At 41.7% G+C, this 21215-nt stretch overlaps 1 protein-coding gene across 7 annotated transcripts in view; it reads left to right on the forward strand.

The window, feature by feature from the left end:
• RC3H1 (ring finger and CCCH-type domains 1) overlaps positions 1-15457 on the forward strand; it is a 51729-nt gene extending 36272 nt beyond the window's left edge. Inside the window, exons 15-20 of one of the 7 annotated variants that reach the window (XR_014008189.1) lie at positions 192-285; positions 416-545; positions 3440-3610; positions 4697-4803; positions 5957-11997; positions 12071-15457. Coding sequence is in view for 6 of the 7 variants with exons in the window: in XM_081194330.1 (XP_081050456.1) it covers positions 192-285; positions 416-545; positions 3440-3610; positions 4697-4803; positions 5957-6110 (656 nt within the window). In the remaining variant the exon portion in view is untranslated. Of the gene's footprint in view, positions 1-191; positions 286-415; positions 546-3439; positions 3611-4696; positions 4804-5956 lie in introns of all 7 variants that reach the window. The other 6 variants (XM_081194330.1, XM_081194332.1, XM_081194333.1 and 3 more) reach the window with 6 other exon arrangements.
• Positions 15458-21215: the final 5758 nt, after the last annotated feature.

A 21215-nucleotide genomic window follows, 5' to 3' on the forward strand; every position in this document is an offset into this window, starting at 1 on the left:
GGAAAATATGACCCAGGTCTGTCAGTATTTTTGCAGACTTTCTTCAACACACATTTTTTTCACAAAAACAAAGAAAAATCAGTTAATATTACGTACATTGCCTTAGCAACTGTGCAACTTCATCTTCTCTGCCATTAATATAAGTCATTTGAATCAGCACTTTTTAATAGACCTTTCCAATTGCCTTGTAGATTACAGCCCTTATGAAACACACAGTGCATGGGGAGGTTCGCCATATTCACCCCATCAAAACATACCTTCTTCTCAGGGACGCACTAGTGACAGGTAAGAGTATCCAAACCTGCTGTGTTTAGGTGAACATACTATACAAGTTTTTTTTTGTTTTTTCTAACGCCTTGAAAAGAGAGAACTGAAACATTTGCTTCTTTTTCAAATAAATTCTCTGTCATCAAAGGGAGAGATTGTCTATGACAGACGTGGCTGGCCATGGGAAGCCTTTGCCCTCATCTGAGAGGGAACAGCAGCTTCGACTTGAACTGCAGCAGCTAAACCATCAGATTAGCCAGCAGACACGAGGATTGGAGGTGGGTGCTTGTATCCCCAGTCATTTTGCAGTAAGGGACTTGAGAAACTGTGTGTGTGTGTGTGTGTGTGTGTGTGTGTGTGTGAGAGAGAGAGAGAGAGAGAGAGAGAGAGAGAGAGAGAGAGAGCGCAGTGGGAATATAATTTATTTTCCTCTGATTCTGTTATATATGTTTTCATAACATTTAGGAATTTCAAGTGTGTTTAAAAGTTACAAAAGATGCTGGCACCAACACTGCTATTGCCTAAAGACTTCCGATTTTGTATTCTTTTATATTCCCCCCCCCCCTCTCTCACACTTTATTGTTGTATTTTTCTGGTGGTATATTGGGTAATGAGCTTCCTATATAATTTTCAGTCTAAGGCTGAACAATGGCTATACACAATTTATTGAAAAGTCATCTTGTATATCTTACAGTTGAATTGATTTCTTAGGGTGAAAAATTTATGTTTCTGGCAACAGCAATGAACACTAATGATACCTGTAGCTCATAGTCATCCCAGAACACAGGAGTGTTCTTGCAAAGTAAACCAGTGAGGGATTGTGGCTGCCTATTTGGGGGTTTACAGCTACCTCAATTCAGGTTTTCTGCAGTGGCAATCACAAGCAGTCTTCATTTTAGGAAGGTCTGACTTCCTAAAGTCAGGTGGTTTTTATGAACTTGGTAGGTTCCCTGAACAGAAATGATAGATGCAAAATCAGGGTGGATTTCAATTAAATCAAATCGATTTAAATTTCTAGTCCGTAAGACTTGATTTTAATCTTTTTTTTAACAGAAAGACTCATTCTTGCTAGTATAATCTTAATATTTACAACCAGATGAAGGTTTCATTTTTGGAATAATAAATTTTCAGAGTAGTTTTTACAGTTCTACCAAAAATTACTGATTTGGTTATACTATTAGAAATACAAAGACAGGTAATTATGAATTTATTATTTCTATTTGGACAACTTTTCTGCTGTATTTTATTGGAAGGAGAAAAATAATCATTTCCTTAATAACAATTTTTAAAAATTATTTAACTAAAACAATAATATTATAGCATATGTATCCATGTTTGTTAACTGATATGGTTAAACAATTAAAAAAAACTTAGACTGAGTTTTAGCACACATGAAAAACTTAAAACAAATCCTTATTTCCTGATGAATAGCATTTGGACTATAATGTAACTTAAATAGAAAACTATCTTTTAAAAGATTTTTCCTCCAAAAGAATTTTTTTAAAAAAATCTGATTTAAATCAAAAAAATCCGATTTAAATAAAAAAACCCAGTTTTTAAAAAAAATCATTGATTTTTGTTCACCGTGTGCAAGATGCATTTGTTGGCAATATTGTGCTCTTGTTCAAGAATAAAAGAGAAATCGGTGCTTACTTTTGGCATGCATGCCTTTGCTGATGGTGCAATGGAGGAGTATTGGATGGTTTGAAAATACCCACATGACTGTTACTCTCTGTTCTTGTTGTTGCTGTTTTAGTTACCTAATGTTGCACTAGATAATATGCAAGTTAAAAACAAAGACCAAAGAGACTTGTAACTCTTTTGTGACAGACATTTCTGAAATATTGCTTCAGTGCCAAGACTTTTAAGATGAAATCATTCAAACACATTTTCATATACGTATATAATTCAATTCTTAATTGCAGATGTCATTTAGATACCAACATGCTTATATTTTATTTGTTCAGCTAGGTCCAGATCAGTGCAAATTAGGCAGAAATAATTCATTTTAGAACAGTGGTTCTCAGGCTAGGAGCAACTCATTCAACATTGAATGATTTGCTGCAGGCTCCTGTGCTCTGCTCAGTAACATGGAACATGTTCTAGGATGCAGTCAGCTGATTACCAAGCCTATTTGGCCTCACTGCTGCCCTTTATGAACACTTCTTAAATTATGAGCACCACTCCTGCAACTACAGGTTGCAAGGGAAGACCACTGGTGATAGGGAAACTATATTTTAAGGAAGCTTAACTGTCATCACCTCCTTCTCATTAAGTAACCTCTAGTAAGCTTCCAAGAAATCACAGAAAGCCACTGCTTCAAAACCAGGATGTGGGTGAGTGGGGTCTCAGGACTATAGTCAGATGCTTGGTTTCAGCTCCACCATAGCACCAGCATGTAATAAACTTGATTACAGACAATCAGTGAGACGCCTTGAGCAAGGTGGCCAATCCCTGCACATGTCAGATTTTTTCAAAAAGTTTAAACAGGAGACACAACCATGCTTCTCTTTCAGTCACGCAATGAAATCTGTGGACTGTAGGGACAGAACAGAGAAAAGAACATGGTACTTCAGACAACATCAAATTAACTTTTAGGATTCACTACCTCAAGAAGGAGCATCTAGCTTGGATAGCTTCACAAAGAACTGGTTTCTTAATGGCTAATAACTGTGACAGTTAAATGGAACCTCTGTGTTCCAAGTATATCTCTGAATTTTTTTGGGAAACAGCTGGATGGTGCTCGCTATCTTTTCTCGCTTGTGAGCTTTCCAGATGCTCCTGGCTGCCTCCTCCCAGAAAGAACTAAATGAACCCTTGACCTGATTCAGCAATGAACGTCTTACGTCAGTGCTGTTTGCTTCTGTCTCACATCTTTTTAGAGCATGGATCCAGTCATCACCACCCATGCTACAAGCTGAAATGAAAGATTGTTCACAAAGCTTGGGGAAAGGGCTGCATGTTTCACAAACTGTATTTCTGATTTAAGATTATCTTCATGTGTGTGTGAAACATTCTTGGGTGTAATGACCAATTTGTGTATTTCACATGAGAGGAAGGAAGGTTGGGTTTTGGGAACCAAGCAATACTCCTGAATTTTGGCCTCATCCTCATGTCTGCATGGTGTTCTTTCTGTGCTCAGTTGTGTATGTGCTTCGCTTTATGCATTTAGGCTGTTAGTAACAGGCTGCTGTTGCAGAGGGAGGCGACCCCCTTGGCAGGCCAGCCGCAGCCCCCACCGCCACCTCCCAAGTGGCCTGGAATGATCTCAAGTGAACAGCTGAGCTTGGAGCTGCACCAGGTGGAGAGGGAGATCGGGAAGAGAACCCGGGAGCTGAGCATGGTGAGTGTTTTGTAGGGTGAGCAGAGGAGACTGAAAAAGAAACTGCTGCTGCTGGGTGAGTTGCTGCGCTTCTTCACACAAAGGTGTTATTCTAGATAACAGCTGCCAGTGTTAACTCTTCTTATTTTTGAGACTACAGTGATTTTAAATATTCTGACTTCTGTAGCTTTTCAGGCTTTGTTTTCCTTTATCTTATATTATATAGTGTTAGAGTGCCAGGGTAATTGAAAGACTCACCCCTGCCCCCCCTTGGCAAGTGAATGAGGAGGTAACGAGACTTCCAAGTTGTACTAGTATTTGGGACAGATTAGCATAGAGTAAATTGGAGAATGAGGAAAGTATTCAAGCAGAGGGCAGGTCTCTTTCCTTGGTGGGTATTCCTACCTCACACTAGCAGTTTAAATAGTAATATTACTTTGCATGATTGCATGTGTTTCTAATTGAAAGCTAAAGGCTGCATTTCAGCAGACTAAATATCTTTTTGTTAATTCTTAGTGTGTGGTACAAGCTGAACACGTGCAGTCAGAAGTAAGCACCAATACATCAGATTGCGGTCATGTCACCTGACAGATCAGGGATATGAGCCCAGGTCTCCCCAGCCAAATTCCATATGCTGACAAATACACCACCTTTGCCAGCTCACTATTATATAATTGTCAGCTGATCCCTATAAAATTGGGCATTTATCATAAAATGGATCAACACGGTTACATATTTAGACTCTCCTAGGGAGCGTGGCTAGGAGATCTCATGATGAGCTTCTGCTGTTTCTGTTCAAAACTGTACCACTGCATGCACTGTGTTGCAGCCTGGGCACCACACCTGTTAGTTGGCATTTGGAAATGGGGCAGTGGTTTTCAAGCCTGTGATGATAGAATGCTTTAGCCTTTGCTGCTTGATACATGTGCTTTTGTGTATCCTGAACAAATGGATAGGGCAGATATTTCTCAGGTGTTCCCTTGCTCTGCGGCTTTTGTTGGTCTGTGCAGTGGTTTTACAATTATCCTATTTCTCATCTGTGAAACAAGCATAGAAAACACCTTGCCTACATTTAGTAAACTGTAGGTATTCCTATTCTTTCCCTAGGAGAGTCAGTCTTCATTGGAAGTGAAAAGCAAAGTGAGTGCCAGTAAGCAGACAGAAAATGGACAGCAAAGCAAGGTACCAGCTGAGGATGTTGCACTTACATTCAGGTAATAGCACTGGTCTTCAACTGGTGGGTCACAGCCTGATCCAAGGTGGGTCACAACAGGAGCACTATCACCATGCAAATATATGCTGTCACAGAGCACACAGTAGCCTGTCAAACTTATTTTGCCCAGTTACCACCTCTGTCTATGCTCCGCTTTGAGCCAGCGTGGTGTAGTGGTCAAGAGCGGTAGACTCGTAATCTGGTGAAATGGGTTCACTTCCCCACTCCTCCACATGCAGCTGCTGGGTGACCTTGGGCCAGTCACACTTCTCTGAAGTCTCTCAGCCCCACTCACCTCACAGAGTGTTTGTTGTGGGGAGGAAGGGAAAGGAGAATGTTAGCCGCTTTGAGACTCCATAGGGTAGTGATAAAGCAGGATATCAAATCCAAACTCCTCTTCTTCTTCTAGTGGTTGTAACATACTACACTATTGGTGTACTGCTCCCTAAATGGAGATGGAAGGTCCAAGCAGATGCAACTTAACAAGGCAGATTAAAGATATTAAAATAAACATGGCAATATATTCTCTTTTTCTTGTGTATTCCGTTTGTTTCGGTGATTTATTATTGTTTTATGTCTAAACATAGAAATGTATTCTAAAGTACAGTCGTACCTTGGTTGGTGAACGCCTTATGACTCGAACGTTTTGGCTCCCGAACGCCACAAGCCTGGAAGTGAGTGTTCCAAAGAGTGTTCTTTGGAACCCAAACACCTTCTGTGACTTACGATTGTCTGCAGGAACTTCCTGCAGCCAATCAGAAGCCACACCTTGGTTTCCGATCATTTTGGAAGTTAAACAGAATTCCAGAATGGATTCCCTTCAACTTCTGAGGTACGACTATATGTGGAATTTGCTTCCACCCACATGCCTTGCCTAGAAAACTGATATAGTGGAACGCAGCAAATGTGAGTTAAAACCAGTTCCACTACCTTCAGAATGTATAATCTCGCTTCACTGAATTTAGAGTATTCTGTATTTTACCAGATGGTAATGATCTTTTGATTGTCATTGATAGTGGCCACTTGGGACACCATGGCCAACTGTATTCAAGATGTCTTCTCAGTATTCTTTTTCTAAAACTTTATTCAGTTTCTTTCTTTCTCTACCTGACTGTCTTCTCTGTTAATTTCCCCTTTTGGCATTCATTCTTCAGCAGTGATGTTCCAAATGGAGCAGCTTCAGCGCAAGAAAGCATTGGCCTCCTCTCAAGCAAAACTGCAGCTCTGAGCTTGTCGGAAGATACTGAAGCGGGAGGAGGCGACTTGGATGCCCAGAGGACAGGAGCAACACCTACATCTGCTCCCTGAAGGAACAAAAGCATCTCTCCATTTCTGTCTGGGGTCACCTTTACCCCTCCTTGGGATATAATGGGAGACACTGAGCAAGAGCTGCAACAATGGCAGGTCCTGAGACAATGTGCACAACACCACTACTAGAACAAACCCTGCACATAGTTCACATTAACACATTTTTTAATTAAAAAAATGAAAATTAGCAGTATCTGCAAGCAACTCAGATTAAATTTGTTTTTGTTCTGTGAATGAACTTTATTTTAATAACTTTGGATGCCTTGAATGCCAGGGCTTTAAAAGAAACAGATATTATATATATAAATATATATACACACACTCTGTTTGATTAATTGTATGATCTTAATGAGGTAGGTTTTCTCTTTTATTTTGGTATTATTACATACCCAGTGTATAATTTCCTCTTTTCTTCTCCCTTCAAAACAGTCTCACTCACCACTGCTTTGTGTGAGTTTGAAAAGAAAATAGGAAGTGTTGCAATGGAGGAGGAAGCTCTCAATTGCCTTGTCAGAAAATGTGTTGCAGAGTTTCTGAAAGTAACTCTCTTTAAGCATGCTAGTACATCACCGTTATCCATTGTGTTTTTCTAAGCATGGTAGATTTTTAACTTCAGTTTGTAGAGCATGTATTCATCACCTCAACAAGCAGATCTGTTTACATGAATAAGAATGAAATAGCTGTTCCATTTCTGGCGAGGCAGCATAAATTGGCTAATACTGATTGATCCCAGCACGCTTGAAAGGCAGCCATTGCAGATTAAAAACAACGCCTAAACTGCAGTGTAGAATGGCTTCAGTTGTCAGAGATGGGTTAGGTTGAGAAATTTGGGTCTCTGCTTCTTTGTCAGGTCTAAAGCACAACCTCTGTGTTAACTTTTGTTTCTGGGAAGGATGGGGATTGCATGATATCCTAATACAGGGAAAGCTGCTGCATCTGCCCAAGATGAGAACTGTAGAAGTTATAGTTTGGGTGGGATGGAGAGAAGCAAGAAGACAGGAAGTGCAGGCCCTTTGCTTTGGGTTTCCTCAGCATCTTTATTGCATTCAAAGCTGCTCTTGGTTGTCCCTGGTCTGTCTTGGGTGGGGGAGTTGCCTATCCCTGCTGTATTCAGTCTCTGAAAGTGAAGGCTTCTCTGAGTAATGGGAGAGAGTGACAAGATAATAGAACTCCTTAGATTTACTTTCAGCAACTCTGTCTCAACAGCAACACCCTTCAGGATCTAGATGGGATGAAAACCTTTCTTCTTGCTGCATACGTCATTGCATTTAAGATTGTCCTTAAAATGCCACTGTTGCAAGCAGTGGTCTTACTTGTGCTGTGCATAATTTGACTTCCTCCTCTTTCCCTCCAAGTTATATGTAGGTAGAGATGCTCCGAGTGGAAACCATTGCAAAAGCTCCCACACATCTCTTAAGCCTACTTCTCCCCTATGGATTAGACTACTAAAACTCAGAAAGCACTGGTTATGTAATAAGTTGAAGCATTGCTTTGGTTGGGTAAAAGCAGAAGTTTGTTAATCTTGTTTTAGGTTGTTTTTCTTCCCTTAAACCCTTGTTGAGGTCATAGCAACCTTCAGCTAGTTTGCATCTGTCTTACTGTTACATTGAACAAAATGGGGGGATACAGCCCCCCTGTTGCCTACCAGTAGGAGAGTCCAAGCAGAAGACTCTGTTGAGTAGCGATTATTTAATTTGCCCAGTCAAGGCACCGCATTTATATACTATTTCACATTGAATTTGATTATGCCCTACAGACCTGGCTGGCCAAAAATTTGATACATGTATTGGCTTGGGATTCGAGCATTCATTTTTTTATTTAAATAAAAATTATCTATATATGTATGTATATATACACATATATGTAGTTATATCTGTATATATATTGGGTATGTTTTAAGAATTTTTTCACATGAGTGCAGCTGTTATAAAACATCTGGGAGGTAGAGGCACTGAGAAAATATATCTCAAAGGCATTTTAACAATCATCTTCAGCTTCTCTTAACTTCACACACCACTCTATCAGAATTTTAACATGAGAATTTTTTTTTCTCCTTTTGCATTACCTTTCTTTCCCCTGGCCCTGCTTTCCACTGAAGTCTAGATAGAAATACTTTCTTTTCTTGATGAAAATTGTTCACTTGAGGGAGCCCATCACGCCTTTCTGCTTTTCCTGGTGCGGTAAAGCAAGAGTAATATCAGGAGAGCACTGAAACAAGCTAACTTTGCTTGTAAGTACTATTATTCTTATTTCTCACAACACAGGAACTCCTTTGAATGAATCAGGTCTATGAAGGCCCTAGCCCAAAATATCATCTTTGTTTGCAAGAAAACAAAATTTAGTTAACCTTGTACATAAATTATGTAGCAATCTTTTAAAGATCTTCCCCTCCAGAGAGAGCCTAACTTGGAAAAAGAGAAAAAATGGCTTTCTGTTAGAATAGTTTCATATACTGTACAGAAAATTTTCTAACTTCAGGGAAGAGAGACTTCAGCACTTCTCAGTCATTTTAATGTGCATACTGTGAACATGCATAAAGGGCAGGAGTGGAGTACCTCTGGCCCATGGGTCAATTTGGGCTTGTCCAAGATTCTAATTTGGCCCATGAGACTATATTTCATAAAGCACACCCACTTGACAGTCAAGTGACGTCACTCTGCTGAGCAGGTGGCGTCACCTGATAGGAGGTGGGCCTCCGTCCTGCTTAGTGCTGCTGTGTTGACTGGTTTCTGCTTCACCCTCTGCAGGCAACCAGCACAGGCAGTTGATCTTTGCAGAAAGCAGGACAACCCCCACCCAGCCGACAGCTGGACGCATAAAGCCTGCAGAAGGCGAGATGGGACTACTGCTGCATCAGCTGATGTGTTGCTCACTATCTTTTTGCACCTCTGTGGGCCAACTTTGGCAGGAGGGTGGGTGGCCTCGCCCACTTGTCAGTGTTGGCCCAAGGGGAGGGAGAGAGAAGGATCTGCCTCACTGGGCCAAAAAGATGGTTCACCCTTGGTATAGGGGAGCAGCATCATGGCGGCAAGTCCAGCCACCCTGATCTACGTGCATTCACTAGTCTGTGAAATTTGCCCACGGGTGTACAAAGTGTATATGGCGAGGCTTGTCTGTTTGCTTAGGGACATTGCAAAAAGCAGTTTGTACAGAGGCCTAATCACCCTGCCATGGGTGTATTCATTGAGCACGTGGAAGAATGGGCAGAACATGAGGAAAATGCCATTGCTGATACTGAGAAGCTTCTACTATAAAAGTACACGCTCTGAATGTGAGCTTAAAAGTTAGATCTCTCAATATTTGTGTCATCCCCCCCCCCCCCAGGCTGTACTCTGTGCACAGTGTCCTATCCAGGTTAATGTCCTGTTTGCACATGCAAAGGTTTTTGTTTAATCTTTTCAAACCACATTGATCTTGGCTGAGTTTCCTGTTTCCCTCATTTTTTGGTGCAAAGATTTACTCAACAAAGGTGAGCACATAAGGAATTAGGAAAAGGCTTTAAGTTTTTCAGTGACTTTTTGGTGAAGTGTACTGGCTTTCAAGTAGAAGAATCTAATTCTGTAGTTCATCTGGTTTGTTCTTTTATAATTAGTTTTCCTAAATTAGTTTGCTAGGACTTTTCAGCACTATTTAAGGTAAGGAGCTGGTTGGCAGTGAATCCTTCCTTCTTTGTAAAGGAGACATAGAAAATATTGAAACCTGAGAAGTATCTATATTCTAGGGGCATTCAAAAAGCTCTTTTCTGAATCTTTTGAGCTTGGAGATTCATAAGCTTGAGAAATAGAGAGACGTCTGCTGGTGTTGCTGTTTCACCAGTGGACTAGTTCCCGCCCCCCTTTCATACGGTTTCTCTCTGTTTTAAGAGAAACATCATAACACACTGGGCTTTAAACTGTCCATGGGATCCAGACTCCACTTCTCTTGACGCTAGCTTTGTAACCTTTGTACTCTGGATGCCTTATAGCAATGAGGAAATAGGCAAACAGACATAGATGTATTTCACAATAGTCAACAAACCTTTACAGCATCCTCCTCCACTGTTCCTGTATACTGTGCTTAAGTTTTGGCTTATTTTCCTCTGATACATTTAGCATACAATTTTAATAGCTGTTATTAATGATCAGTTCTGTAGATTACTCCTTTCTTTCCACTTTGTTGTTTACAACACCCTGTTCACTTCAAACCTTATTAGAACATTTTGAGCTGGGTGTCCTTTGTTACCCTAGGTAACCTTGGTGGTTAGAGCAAAATTTAATTCTGTAAAAGGTTTATGAAGGATTTACAGGATAACTTAAATGCTTTTTGCAGTACCCATTCTAATTTACCTGCTCTAGCTTCTTCTGCTTCTGTTCCTTTTCCTTCCGTAGACGTGCCTGTCACCCTCCCTGATCATGCACCAGTCAAAAGCTTGCTGCCTCAAAATAGAGCATTCAAATGAATTCGCTTAGCCAATAACTTCTGTGAAGTTGCCTTTTCTAATGGTGTTATTACTCAGTGATGCACAAATGTGATATTGCCCCTACTGGTAGGCAAATGGGGGGTCTGTATAAATGTGGGAAATACCTTTTTTTTGGTTTTGTTTTGTTTTTTTGTTTTGTTTGCTTTTTGTTCAAGGAGAGCCAAAGACTTGTGCTTTACTCTTGGGTGTTGGTTTTTTTGGGGGGTGGGGGTGGGGTATTTTTATTTTATTCATCCTACTGGTTTAGCCAGTTTTTATTGAACTTGGTTTCTGTGTTTTCAGCTCTTAACACTGGTAAATATGTCTAAAAGCTTATGACTGTTGAGCCTTACAAAAATACATTCAGTGATGATAAATTATTAGATTTTGGAAGTGGTGTGTTTAAGCCTCATTAAATTTGCAGCCATTTATATATCCCCTTTTCTATTTTTTTTAATGCTTGAATACTCTCCCATCACACATCAAGTTACAATTTGCAACAAAAAAGGGCTTATGAAAAAGTTATTGTTTACTGTCATTATTCCTGCTTGAAATTTTCTATTGAGGTCTAGTAAAAATAAATATAAGGAAGCTTGAAGAATTTTAGTAGAAGTAGCACCAGATGTAGTTAAATGCAGAAGCAAATGCATGCAAACACACTGCACATGCTGACTACACAGGTAGCTCTGTGTACTTGGCTGCAGAAAGTGTATTGAGTTGTATCTTAGACACATTATCCCATTTTTCTGCATGTCCAAAGCTATATAGAAGCCTCTTTCATTCTGACCAATTAATACATGAATCCATAAAGACAAGCATATGTAATCCAAAAGCACTTGGTTTCATAGTTCTACTAACTAACCAGGCATGGGCTTTTTAAAAATAAATGGCCTCAAGGAGGTCACTCTTCAGTCATTTCCCCATATCTCATCAGTATGTTCATAGTGAAATTTACATTATGTTCTACGCATTTGCAAATATTTCTGTCTGTGGAAGGGAACTTTTTCCAGCGCTAGATTTGCCAAGTTGTATTCTTGAGATCCAACCTGTTCATTTAAGATCTGGAGGCAGCAGAAGAAATTACACCACAGATGCATCTCCCATCCTGAGCCTCTCATCTGGCCCCATGCCCTGCCTGTTGTTATAAACAGACTACAGTTTTAGCTTACATGGAAGTGGATGGTAGGCAAGTAGACCAGTGGAAGGAAAGCTAGCAGCTGCATACTCAAACTATCTAAAGGGGCAGACAGGATCACCTAACTGTGGTCCAACAACCCCAGATACTTGCTTGGCACAGTGTGTCTTGTGAAGTACGAAATTGATTCTGAACGGCAGATTCAACTACCTGGTTCTGTTAACCAAAGCCAGGGCATGTTAGTGTCATGGGGCTTCCTTCCCCCTGCACCTTCCTCCAACCAGCTCTGGAGGGTTGAGAGAACCCCTAGAAGAGTCTGCAGGGGAAGAAAAGAAGCCCTTAGGCAGGCAGACAGAAACGCTTGCATTGATGGAACAATCTCCTTAGTGCTGCATTGAATTCCACCCACTATAGGAAAGTGAATGACTAATACCAGCAGTTGACTCCATCTTATGAAGCAAATCTGTGTACTGACTTGCTCTAGAAAGAACTTAAAAAGGTATATCAGTGGCCTCATTCAGACATAGTGCTAAACTATGTTTAGCATTACAAGAAAAAGCCTGTGTAAGCCTTGAGTTTGCATTCTCCTGGGAACAGCTGCAAAGAGGCATTCCAAAGCTTTCAGTTATAGATTAACTGCATCGTGCCATGAAGTTCTGTGCAGAGTAGACCCACTGAAATTAATGGACCTGACTTTGTCCTATTATTATTTTTTAAATGTTTTTATTTTATTTTATTATTCGTAAGACTAATGAACATCATATTTGCAAAACAGGACCTGTAAAACACCTAAGTTGGAATGTCCATAGTAGCAGCTTACACAATAACTGATTTGGTATTAGGCCAATGTAACATACAAAATCATAAAAGCATATGACAAACGGATCAAACTAGAAATAATATATACTAAATCACAATACACACAGAAAATGGGGAAAAAACCCAAAATATAGTGCAAATTCTTAAGTAATGCTTGAGATGGATGGAAGTAATAAAAATAATTAAACCTTTATTCAAAATATTCATATAACTATAACACCACCTAGTGGCATAAGGATTATTTTTTCCACAGATGAGCCTTGTTCACCAAGAGAAGGGGGTTAGGGAGTTGGTGCCAGAAGATTGCCATGTTTGGCTATACTCATAAAATCTAATGTCAACCCAAATTGCAGTGAAATCATCTTTTAAAAAATTGTCCTTGTGTAATTCTTCTAATGGTGCATTAAATTTAATGAATTTAAGTAAATCTTAGTAGAATATCACCCCATGTTGTCTGCACCAAGAAAAAGTGCTTAATCTTAGCTTTCTTTTCTTACCCCTTTTTTTGAGACAAGCCAGCTTCAAGCCATAGTTTAGTAGCCAGGCTTCTGTCGTTGAATCATAGTTAAGTTTAATTACTGTATACGGTTTGGACAAGTGATAAACTGGCTCATCTGAATGGGAAGAATAAACTTCTAGTCATCTCCTTGCCCCCATTCTGGAGGAGGAAATGAGTACATAAGCTCAGGATATGTGGAGGCTCATTCTTGTAATGCCAAGGTTTAGCTTGATAGGGTCCAGTTAACACAGGACTCTATATCTCAGTGTAAAACAAACTGGTTTTGTGTGAATGAGGAGCAGGGCATTGCATGTTGCTCACAAGTTCCAGTGGCACTTCTCCCTGCTTCTGTCGCCACACCACAGATAAAACAAGCCAGAACGTGGCTGGTCATGTTCTCTGAACCCAGCCTGTGGTTTGTTTACTCCAAACCATGAGCTGTAACCAAGACTGGTTCCAGGCTTGCCACTCGCGGTTTATTTGGAGGAAGCAAACCACAAGCCCAGGTTTGGACAGTATAACAAACCAGAGTCTGGCTTGTTTTATCTGTGGCAGGAACACGGTAAGTAAGCATGACGTAATAGGGTTTTTTACATTATGATTTAATGTAATGTGTAAACCAAGCTACTGAGATTCTGGTACAGAATTTCCCACCTCCAATTATTTTCTCCCACTCCCCTATATGGAAAACACAACAGACGAATCTTTTCAAAATTCACAGTTGTGCTTTTAAACAGACACACTAAAAGCAATGGCCTTGATTGAGTAAACTAAATTGCATGAGATTAGCTATGTCCCTGCATCACCAAATGGTTTCTGGTGTAATTGCTGGTCTTGGGTTGATACGCAGCTCTGGAGGAAAGGCCCTCCACCCTTTTCAGGATCAATTGCCTAATATTCATCATTTAAATACACCAAATTATTTCCTGTTTCACCAAATCAACCCAGAGACAGTTCTGTACTTACTGAAAGGATAGCTCATTGAGAGCACATATTGATGACATCCAAAGTAACACGGAGAAGAAACTGTCCCCTTTCCTTCACTGCTTCAATGGGATTCCTGTGGTAAACATTGTGCTGGATTTGCCAATGGACTCACAGTCTTTTAATTATTTATTATGGCAAAAAATTGCTTTTTGATTTCTTAAGCTACAAATGTAAGGCTCTGGTTCTGAAAGACAGCAAACACTCTCAGCTTTCATTATGATAGTATCTTAGAAGTTCCTTAATACCTACAGTTGCCATTTTCTGGGTAGCTTCTGTTCTGATGTTGCCTATATCTAAATAACTTATGTATTTATGACCGTCTGATGCTTTTCTCCCCACATACAAAAAAGTATCTGATTTTGGAGGCAAAAGTTTGGGTTTTTTTTACCAAAAGAAAAACATATGCTTAAATGCAGAGACTCTCTCTTTCTCTTTCTCTTTCTCTTTCTCTCTCTCTCTCTCTCTGAAAAGTATTAGACATGCTGATGTTACATGTATACATATCTTTTATATATATAAAAAACAGAATCCTGTGGAGTATTTGGTGTTTGCTATAAACAAAATTTGTTTGCTTCTGTGTATGTTAAAGTGACTTTGGGCACCATTTGTAAGCGGGGTTGTCTTCTACATGCAAGTCCCATTGAATTCATGGGATGTCTGCAAGAAGACACCCCCTGTGCCCTCTTGTCGTTAATGTTAGTTTGTTGTGGCAGACAATACTCACAAGTCTTTGGCATCCAAAACCAGATTGTGTAACTGGAACAGAATCCCACAGCTGGATTTGGTTAGGGAGATCCCCCTAGCTTAAAACTAGATAAAGGCAGCTAGGAGTGGGGAGCAAGACTGGCAGTGCCCCCTTTTTTGCCGGCTGTCTTGACAGATCACAGTTTCAGGCTCTGTACAGATCCCTAAATTCAGTCTCTGCTGCCTATTGTGAGTTTACAATTGCCTTACAGTCTCTGCTTGCTATGTAAGCAGCCTCTTTGCTAGCCATGGACCCCTTTCCTTCAAGGCGACCTTATCAGCAGCATGGTGGCATTTTAAAATTAGTTTTGGTGGACTTGCAGCCTTCAATCTAGATTTCACTCCCTGTTTTTGTTCATCAAACCTGCCTCTCTCACACTTCCCAAGCCATTTCCAGTTGTGGGATTCCTCTATATCTGTGTGCATTCTTTATGGTTGTGTGTGGGGGTGGGGGGTGTTAAGCCAAGTTTCCTTTGGTCTTTTTAGGATTGTACCAGTCTCCCCGAGACATTCTTAAGTCATTATCACCTTTTTGGGTGGAGTTCATTTTTTAATAACTTTTTTGACATTTTGGTGCATATATGCTTGGGATAGAGCTCATGTAATTTACCAATCGTATTGATTGTATGTGATTGTGCCCTGCAGAGGTATATTTAACAAAAAATAAAATAAAAAAATTGTCTAAAGTGATGCTGGTGATAATAAAGAAGACTCCAAGGCGATGAGCTCATTGACTTTGTGATTTGCTTGGAGGTTGCGGGTTTGACAGCTATTGCTATCAACATATGTTTTTAGTTTGAGTTATTTCTTCCCTCAAGTGTGTCTTCTACAGTGTGAAAACAAATACATGTATGTTGTTAAATACACACCCCAAAAGAAGTAAAATGGCAATATGAAGAACACATAAAAGCATATAAAAATAAATGAAACAAAATCAGAGGATTCAAATGCACAGCATACTCTGGCAAGCACAGAGTTTCATCAGAGCCCACTAATCCTATGGCAGGAAGGGGGGGGCAGTGCTAAGAGGATGCTGTCCCTGCCATTAACTGTTGGGCAGGCCACCTGCTGGTCTGCAAACAAGCACATGGGAGTGGGGGTTACAAAGGAGAAGTCCTGAGGGTAGCTTTCCTAGGAAACCCCCTCCACAAGCCTAGAACTGGGTCTCTAGCCAATTACACTGCTGCAAACCTAGCTCAAAAATGTTAAAGGCAGTGATGTTAACAATAGGATTGCTACTACCATTTACCTGGCTAGCTAAATAAGCTTCATTTGTAAGGCTTGATGTTGGAAATGACATTTGAAAGTTGCAGATCACAGTATCTTCAGAAATGTGATTGAAACTAGGAGTCTGCTAATCACATTATTTCTGCAGACTTGCTTCTGGAGAATATAGGGCTTCATCAACATGCTCAAATATTGCACAATCTTAAGTATTCAGAGCCCAGCAGCACAAACCAAACACTGGTCCATTGGACAATTGCATATGTTTGCAACCCTCCTACCCAAAACATACATTACAGGCTGCATGCGGGTTCATAGAATCATAGAATCAGAGAGTTGGAAGAGACCACAAGGGCCATCGAGTCCAACCCCCTGCCAAGCAGGAAACACCATCAGAGCACTCCTGACATACGGTTGTCAAGCCTCTGCTTAAAGACCTCCAGAGAAGGAGACTCCACCACACTCCTTGGCAGCAAATTCCACTGTCAAACAGCTCTTACTGTCAGGAAGTTCTTCCTAATGTTTAGGTGGAATCTTCTTTCTTGTAGTTTGGATCCATTGCTCCGTGTCCGCTTCTCTGGAGCAGCAGAAAACAACCTTTCTCCCTCCTCTATGTGACATCCTTTTATATATTTGAACATGGCTATCATATCACCCCTTAACCTCCTCTTCTCCAGGCTAAACATGCCCAGCTCCCTTAGCCGTTCCTCATAAGGCATCGTTTCCAGGCCTTTGACCATTTTGGTTGCCCTCCTCTGGACACGTTCCAGTTTGTCAGTGTCCTTCTTGAACTGTGGTGCCCAGAACTGGACACGGTACTCCAGGTGAGGTCTGACCAGAGCAGAATACAGTGGCACTATTACTTCCCTTGATCTAGATGCTATACTCCTATTGATGCAGCCCAGAATTGCATTGGCTTTTTTAGCTGCCGCGTCACACTGTTGGCTCATGTCAAGTTTGTGGTCAACCAAGACTCCTAGATCCTTTTCACATGTACTGCTCTCAAGCCAGGTGTCCCCCATCTTGTATTTGTGCCTCTCATTTTTTTTGCCCAAGTGCAATACTTTACATTTCTCCCTGTTAAAATTCATCTTGTTTGTTTTCCCACAGGCCCAGTTCTCTAATCTGTCAAGGTCATTTTGAAGTGTGATCCTGTCCTCTGGGGTGTTAGCCACCCCTCCCAGTTTGGTGTCATCTGCAAATTTGATCAGGATGCCCTTGAGTCCATCATCCAAGTTGTTGATAAAGATGTTGAATAAGACCGGGCCCAAGACAGAACCCTGTGGCACCCCACTAGTCACTCTTCTCCAGGATGAAGAGGAACCATTGATGAGCACCCTTTGGGTTCGGTCAGTCAGCCAGTTACAAATCCACTGAGTGGTAGCATAGTCAAGACCGCATTTTACCAGCTTCTTTACAAGAATATCATGAGGCACCTTGTCAAATGCCTTGCTGAAATCAAGGTAGGCTACATCCACTGCGTTCCCTTCATCTACCAGGCTTGTAATTCTGTCAAAAAACGAGATCAGGTTAGTCTGACATGACTTATTTTTCAGAAATCCATGCTGACTATTGGTGATCACAGCATTCCTTTCTAGGTGCGCACAGACTGTTTGCTTAATGATCTGCTCCAGAATCTTCCCTGGTATTGATGTCAGACTGACTGGGCGGTAATTATTTGGGTCCTCTCTTTTCCCCTTTTTGAAAATAGGGACAACATTTGCCCTCCTCCAGTCTGCCGGGACTTCGCCTGTTCTCCAGGAATTCTCAAAGATGACTGCCAGTGGTTCTGAGATCACATCTGCCAGTTCTTTTAATACTCTTGGATTCAGTTCATCTGGCCCTGGAGACTTGAATACATCTAAACTAGCCAAGTATTCTTGTACTATCTCCTTAGTTATTCTGGGCTGTGTTTCCTCTGCTGAATCATTTGCTCCAAATTCTTCAGGTCGGGGATTGTTTTCTTTATCGGAGAAGACTGAGGCAAAGAAGGCATTGAGGAGTTCAGCCCTTTCTGTGTCCCCTGTTTGCATTTCATCATCTCCTCTGAGTGACCCCACTGTTTCTTTGTTCTTCCTTTTGCTACGGACATACCCATAAAAGCCTTTTTTGTTGCTTTTAACCTCTCTAGCAAGCCTCATTCTGTGCTTTAGCTTTTCTGACTTTGTGTCTACACGTGCTGGCTATTTGTTTGAATTCCTCTTTGGTGGTTTCCCCCCTTTTCCATTTTTTGTACACATCCTTTTTTAATCTTAACTCAGTTAAAAGTTCTTTAGATAGCCACCCTGGCTTCTTTAGGCACCTTCCATGTTTCCGTCTCATTGGTATTGCCTGAAGTTGTGCTTTTACTATCTCCCTCTTAACAAACTCCCAGCCATCATGAACTCCCTTTCCTTTTAGTATTACTGTCCATGGGATCTCACCCAGCACTTCCCTAAGTTTTATGAAGTCGGCTTTCTTAAAGTCGGCTTTCTTAGAGCCAGTGTGGTGTAGTGGTTAAGAGCGGTAGTCACGTAATCTGGGAAACCGGGTTCGCGTCTCCGCTCCTCCGCATGCAGCTGCTGGGTGACCTTGGGCCAGTCACACTTCTCTGAAGTCTCTCAGCCTCACTCACCTCACAGAGTGTTTGTTGTGGGGGAGGAAGGGAAAGGAGAATGTTAGCCGCTTTGAGACTCCTGAAGGGGAGTGAAAGGCGGGATATCAAATCCAAAACTCTTCTTCAAGAAATTGAGTCCTAGTATGCTTGGCTGCTCCTTTCCGCTGTATAGTAAACTTCAGAAGAGCATGATCACTTGCGCCTAATGACCCTTCCACTTCTACCCCACTAACCAGGTCATCAACATTGGTTAGGAACAGATCTAAAATGGCTGTTCCTCTTGTTGCTTCTCTCACTTTCTGGACAATGAAGTTGTCAGCAAGGCCAGTGAGGAATCTGTTTGACCTGCTCTTGGCTGAGTTTGACATCCAACAAATATCCGGGTAATTGAAGTCCCCCATTACTACTATCTCCCTTCCTTTTGCATGCTTGGCCATCTGTTCCAGGAAGGCATCATCTATGTCCTCCGTTTGGCTTGGGGATCTATAGTAAACTCCCACAATGAGGTCTCTGTTATTCTTCTCTCCCTTAATTTTGACCCAAATGCTCTCACTTTGGCTTTGAGGTTCTAAATCTTGGATCTCTTCACAGGTATACACATCCCTGACATATATCGCCACTCCTCCTCCTTTCTTGTCTGGTCTGTTTCTCTGAAATAGATTGTATCTCTCCATTATTACATTCCAATCATGGGACTTATCCCACCAGGTTTCAGTGATGCCTATTATGTCATATTTAGTTTGCTGTACCAAGAGGCCCAGAGCCTCGTAGTCTCTTTTGATCTTCTGGAGGCTATTGCTTGCAGTGTCATTGGTTCCCATATGAACCAAGAGGAAGGGGTATTTGTCAGTGGGTTTTATGATTCCTTGCAGTCGTTCAGTTACATCTTGGATCTTAGCCCCGGGGAGACAGCACACTTCCCGAGACATCTTGCCAGGCCCACAGATCACTGCTTCTGTTCCCCTCAGTAGGGAGTCCCCTATCACCACTACACACCTCCTCTTAGGTTTGGTCGGGATTCTTCCATGAGCTGTCCGTTCCAAGGTCGCCTGCACATTCCCTGAGGACTGACTTTGCTGCTCGTCTTCATATACCTGATCGACTGTAATGAGGGAGAGATCCTCAAATGGAGTCTGTTCTTCGTCTTCCATGCTAGGGGAGAGGACTTCAAAGCGATTGTGTATTTCTAAACAATCAGAGCGAACCCTGGGCCTCCTACTTCTTTGAGTCACGTTTCTCCATATATCTGGCACCTGTGTTGGTGAACTAGCCTCCTTCTCAGGGGTGTCCCCTGTCTCCTTCTTGGTGGAGACGGTGTTCTCTGTTGCTTCCAAGAAGAGCTCCAGCTCTCTAATTCTTTGGAGCGTAGCTACACGTTCCCCCAGTTGCTGGACTTTGTCTTCTAAGAGGACAATCAACATACAATTGCTGCAGGTAAAGCTGCCTGCAACCTTTGGCAAGATGGCAAACATTGCGCAGGAACCGCAGGCGACTGCAGCTGTTCCCTCCCCCGCCATCTTGAGAACATGTCGTTGGGGGTGGCTACAGTGGTCCTCCATTTTAAAAAGAGTGAAGACAGGACAAATAACCCCCCCCAAAAAAAGCCTAGGTCTCCCCCAACAAACGTTTGAGACTAGCTCCCCTAAATCTAAAAGATGGATCAAACTGCGCGCGCTGCCAGGCGTGGGCCGCTGCCCTGCAAGCTCTGATAAGCTCCTCCCACAGCTAATCACCTGACTCAACAGAAACCCTGCCCCCTCTGACCTTTGCACAGGGAGAGCAGCTAATCAACCACAAAGAAACACACACACAAGAAGACTCTTTTGCTCCTTCTTCAGCTGCTGCCCTGCAAGCCAAGGGGTTATACATTTAAAGCACATTTGAAGCAGATTTTTGTGCACTACAGTGCCCAGAATTTGGGTGGGTGGGTGTGCACACACGCACGCACGTGCATTCAGGGCATGGGGTGTATGTAAGGAAAACACTGGGGCCTAATTTGAATAGTATAATGTCTGGCATCTGGTGGGCGGGACTTTTGTGTTGTTCTCTGGAATTGGCCCCTCTCTTGGGGTGTTCAGTTCAGTTCAGTTAGAGAGACAAATTCTCATTATTGCCTCATCATGTGGTTTTAGTTTCTCTCAGACACCATGTTGCTGTGTGACAGTTTTCTTTATTATGAAAGCTTTGTTTGACAGATACGTGAGCCTCTTACTTTGTTGAAAGAAAAGAAACCCTGCTGAAGAATGGGAGAATATCTTAAACTGGGTGAGTGAGGAGATATTCTCAGTCTGATGGGAGGATTGATTTTTTAATCACCCCACCCTCCACAACAGTGTATGCAGCCAAAAATCAACCGAAGACAATCCAGACTCCCAACTCTGTCAGAGGCACAAACCAAGAACAGTGCCATACCTTGCAGGTTCTTCAAAAAGTGTCTTGGGAACTATAGTTTTGTTGAGGGCCTGAGGGGGATTCCTAGCCCTCCTAACAGAAATAGAGCTCTTTGAGTTCCCAGGGAGATGGAGCTTCTGTTAAAGCAGTTGAAATGCATGATGCAGGCAGGCCCTGTGTCTCCCCATCTTCTTCCCATCCCAGTCATTGGGCTATTCCACCTACACCTTCCAGTCCTCTCCCCTGCTGCCCCCCCCCCCCGGCATGGCCAT

This window comes from Podarcis bocagei, assembly GCF_964188305.1.
Source record: "Podarcis bocagei genome assembly, chromosome: 5".
Classification (NCBI taxonomy): Eukaryota; Metazoa; Chordata; class Lepidosauria; order Squamata; family Lacertidae; genus Podarcis; species Podarcis bocagei.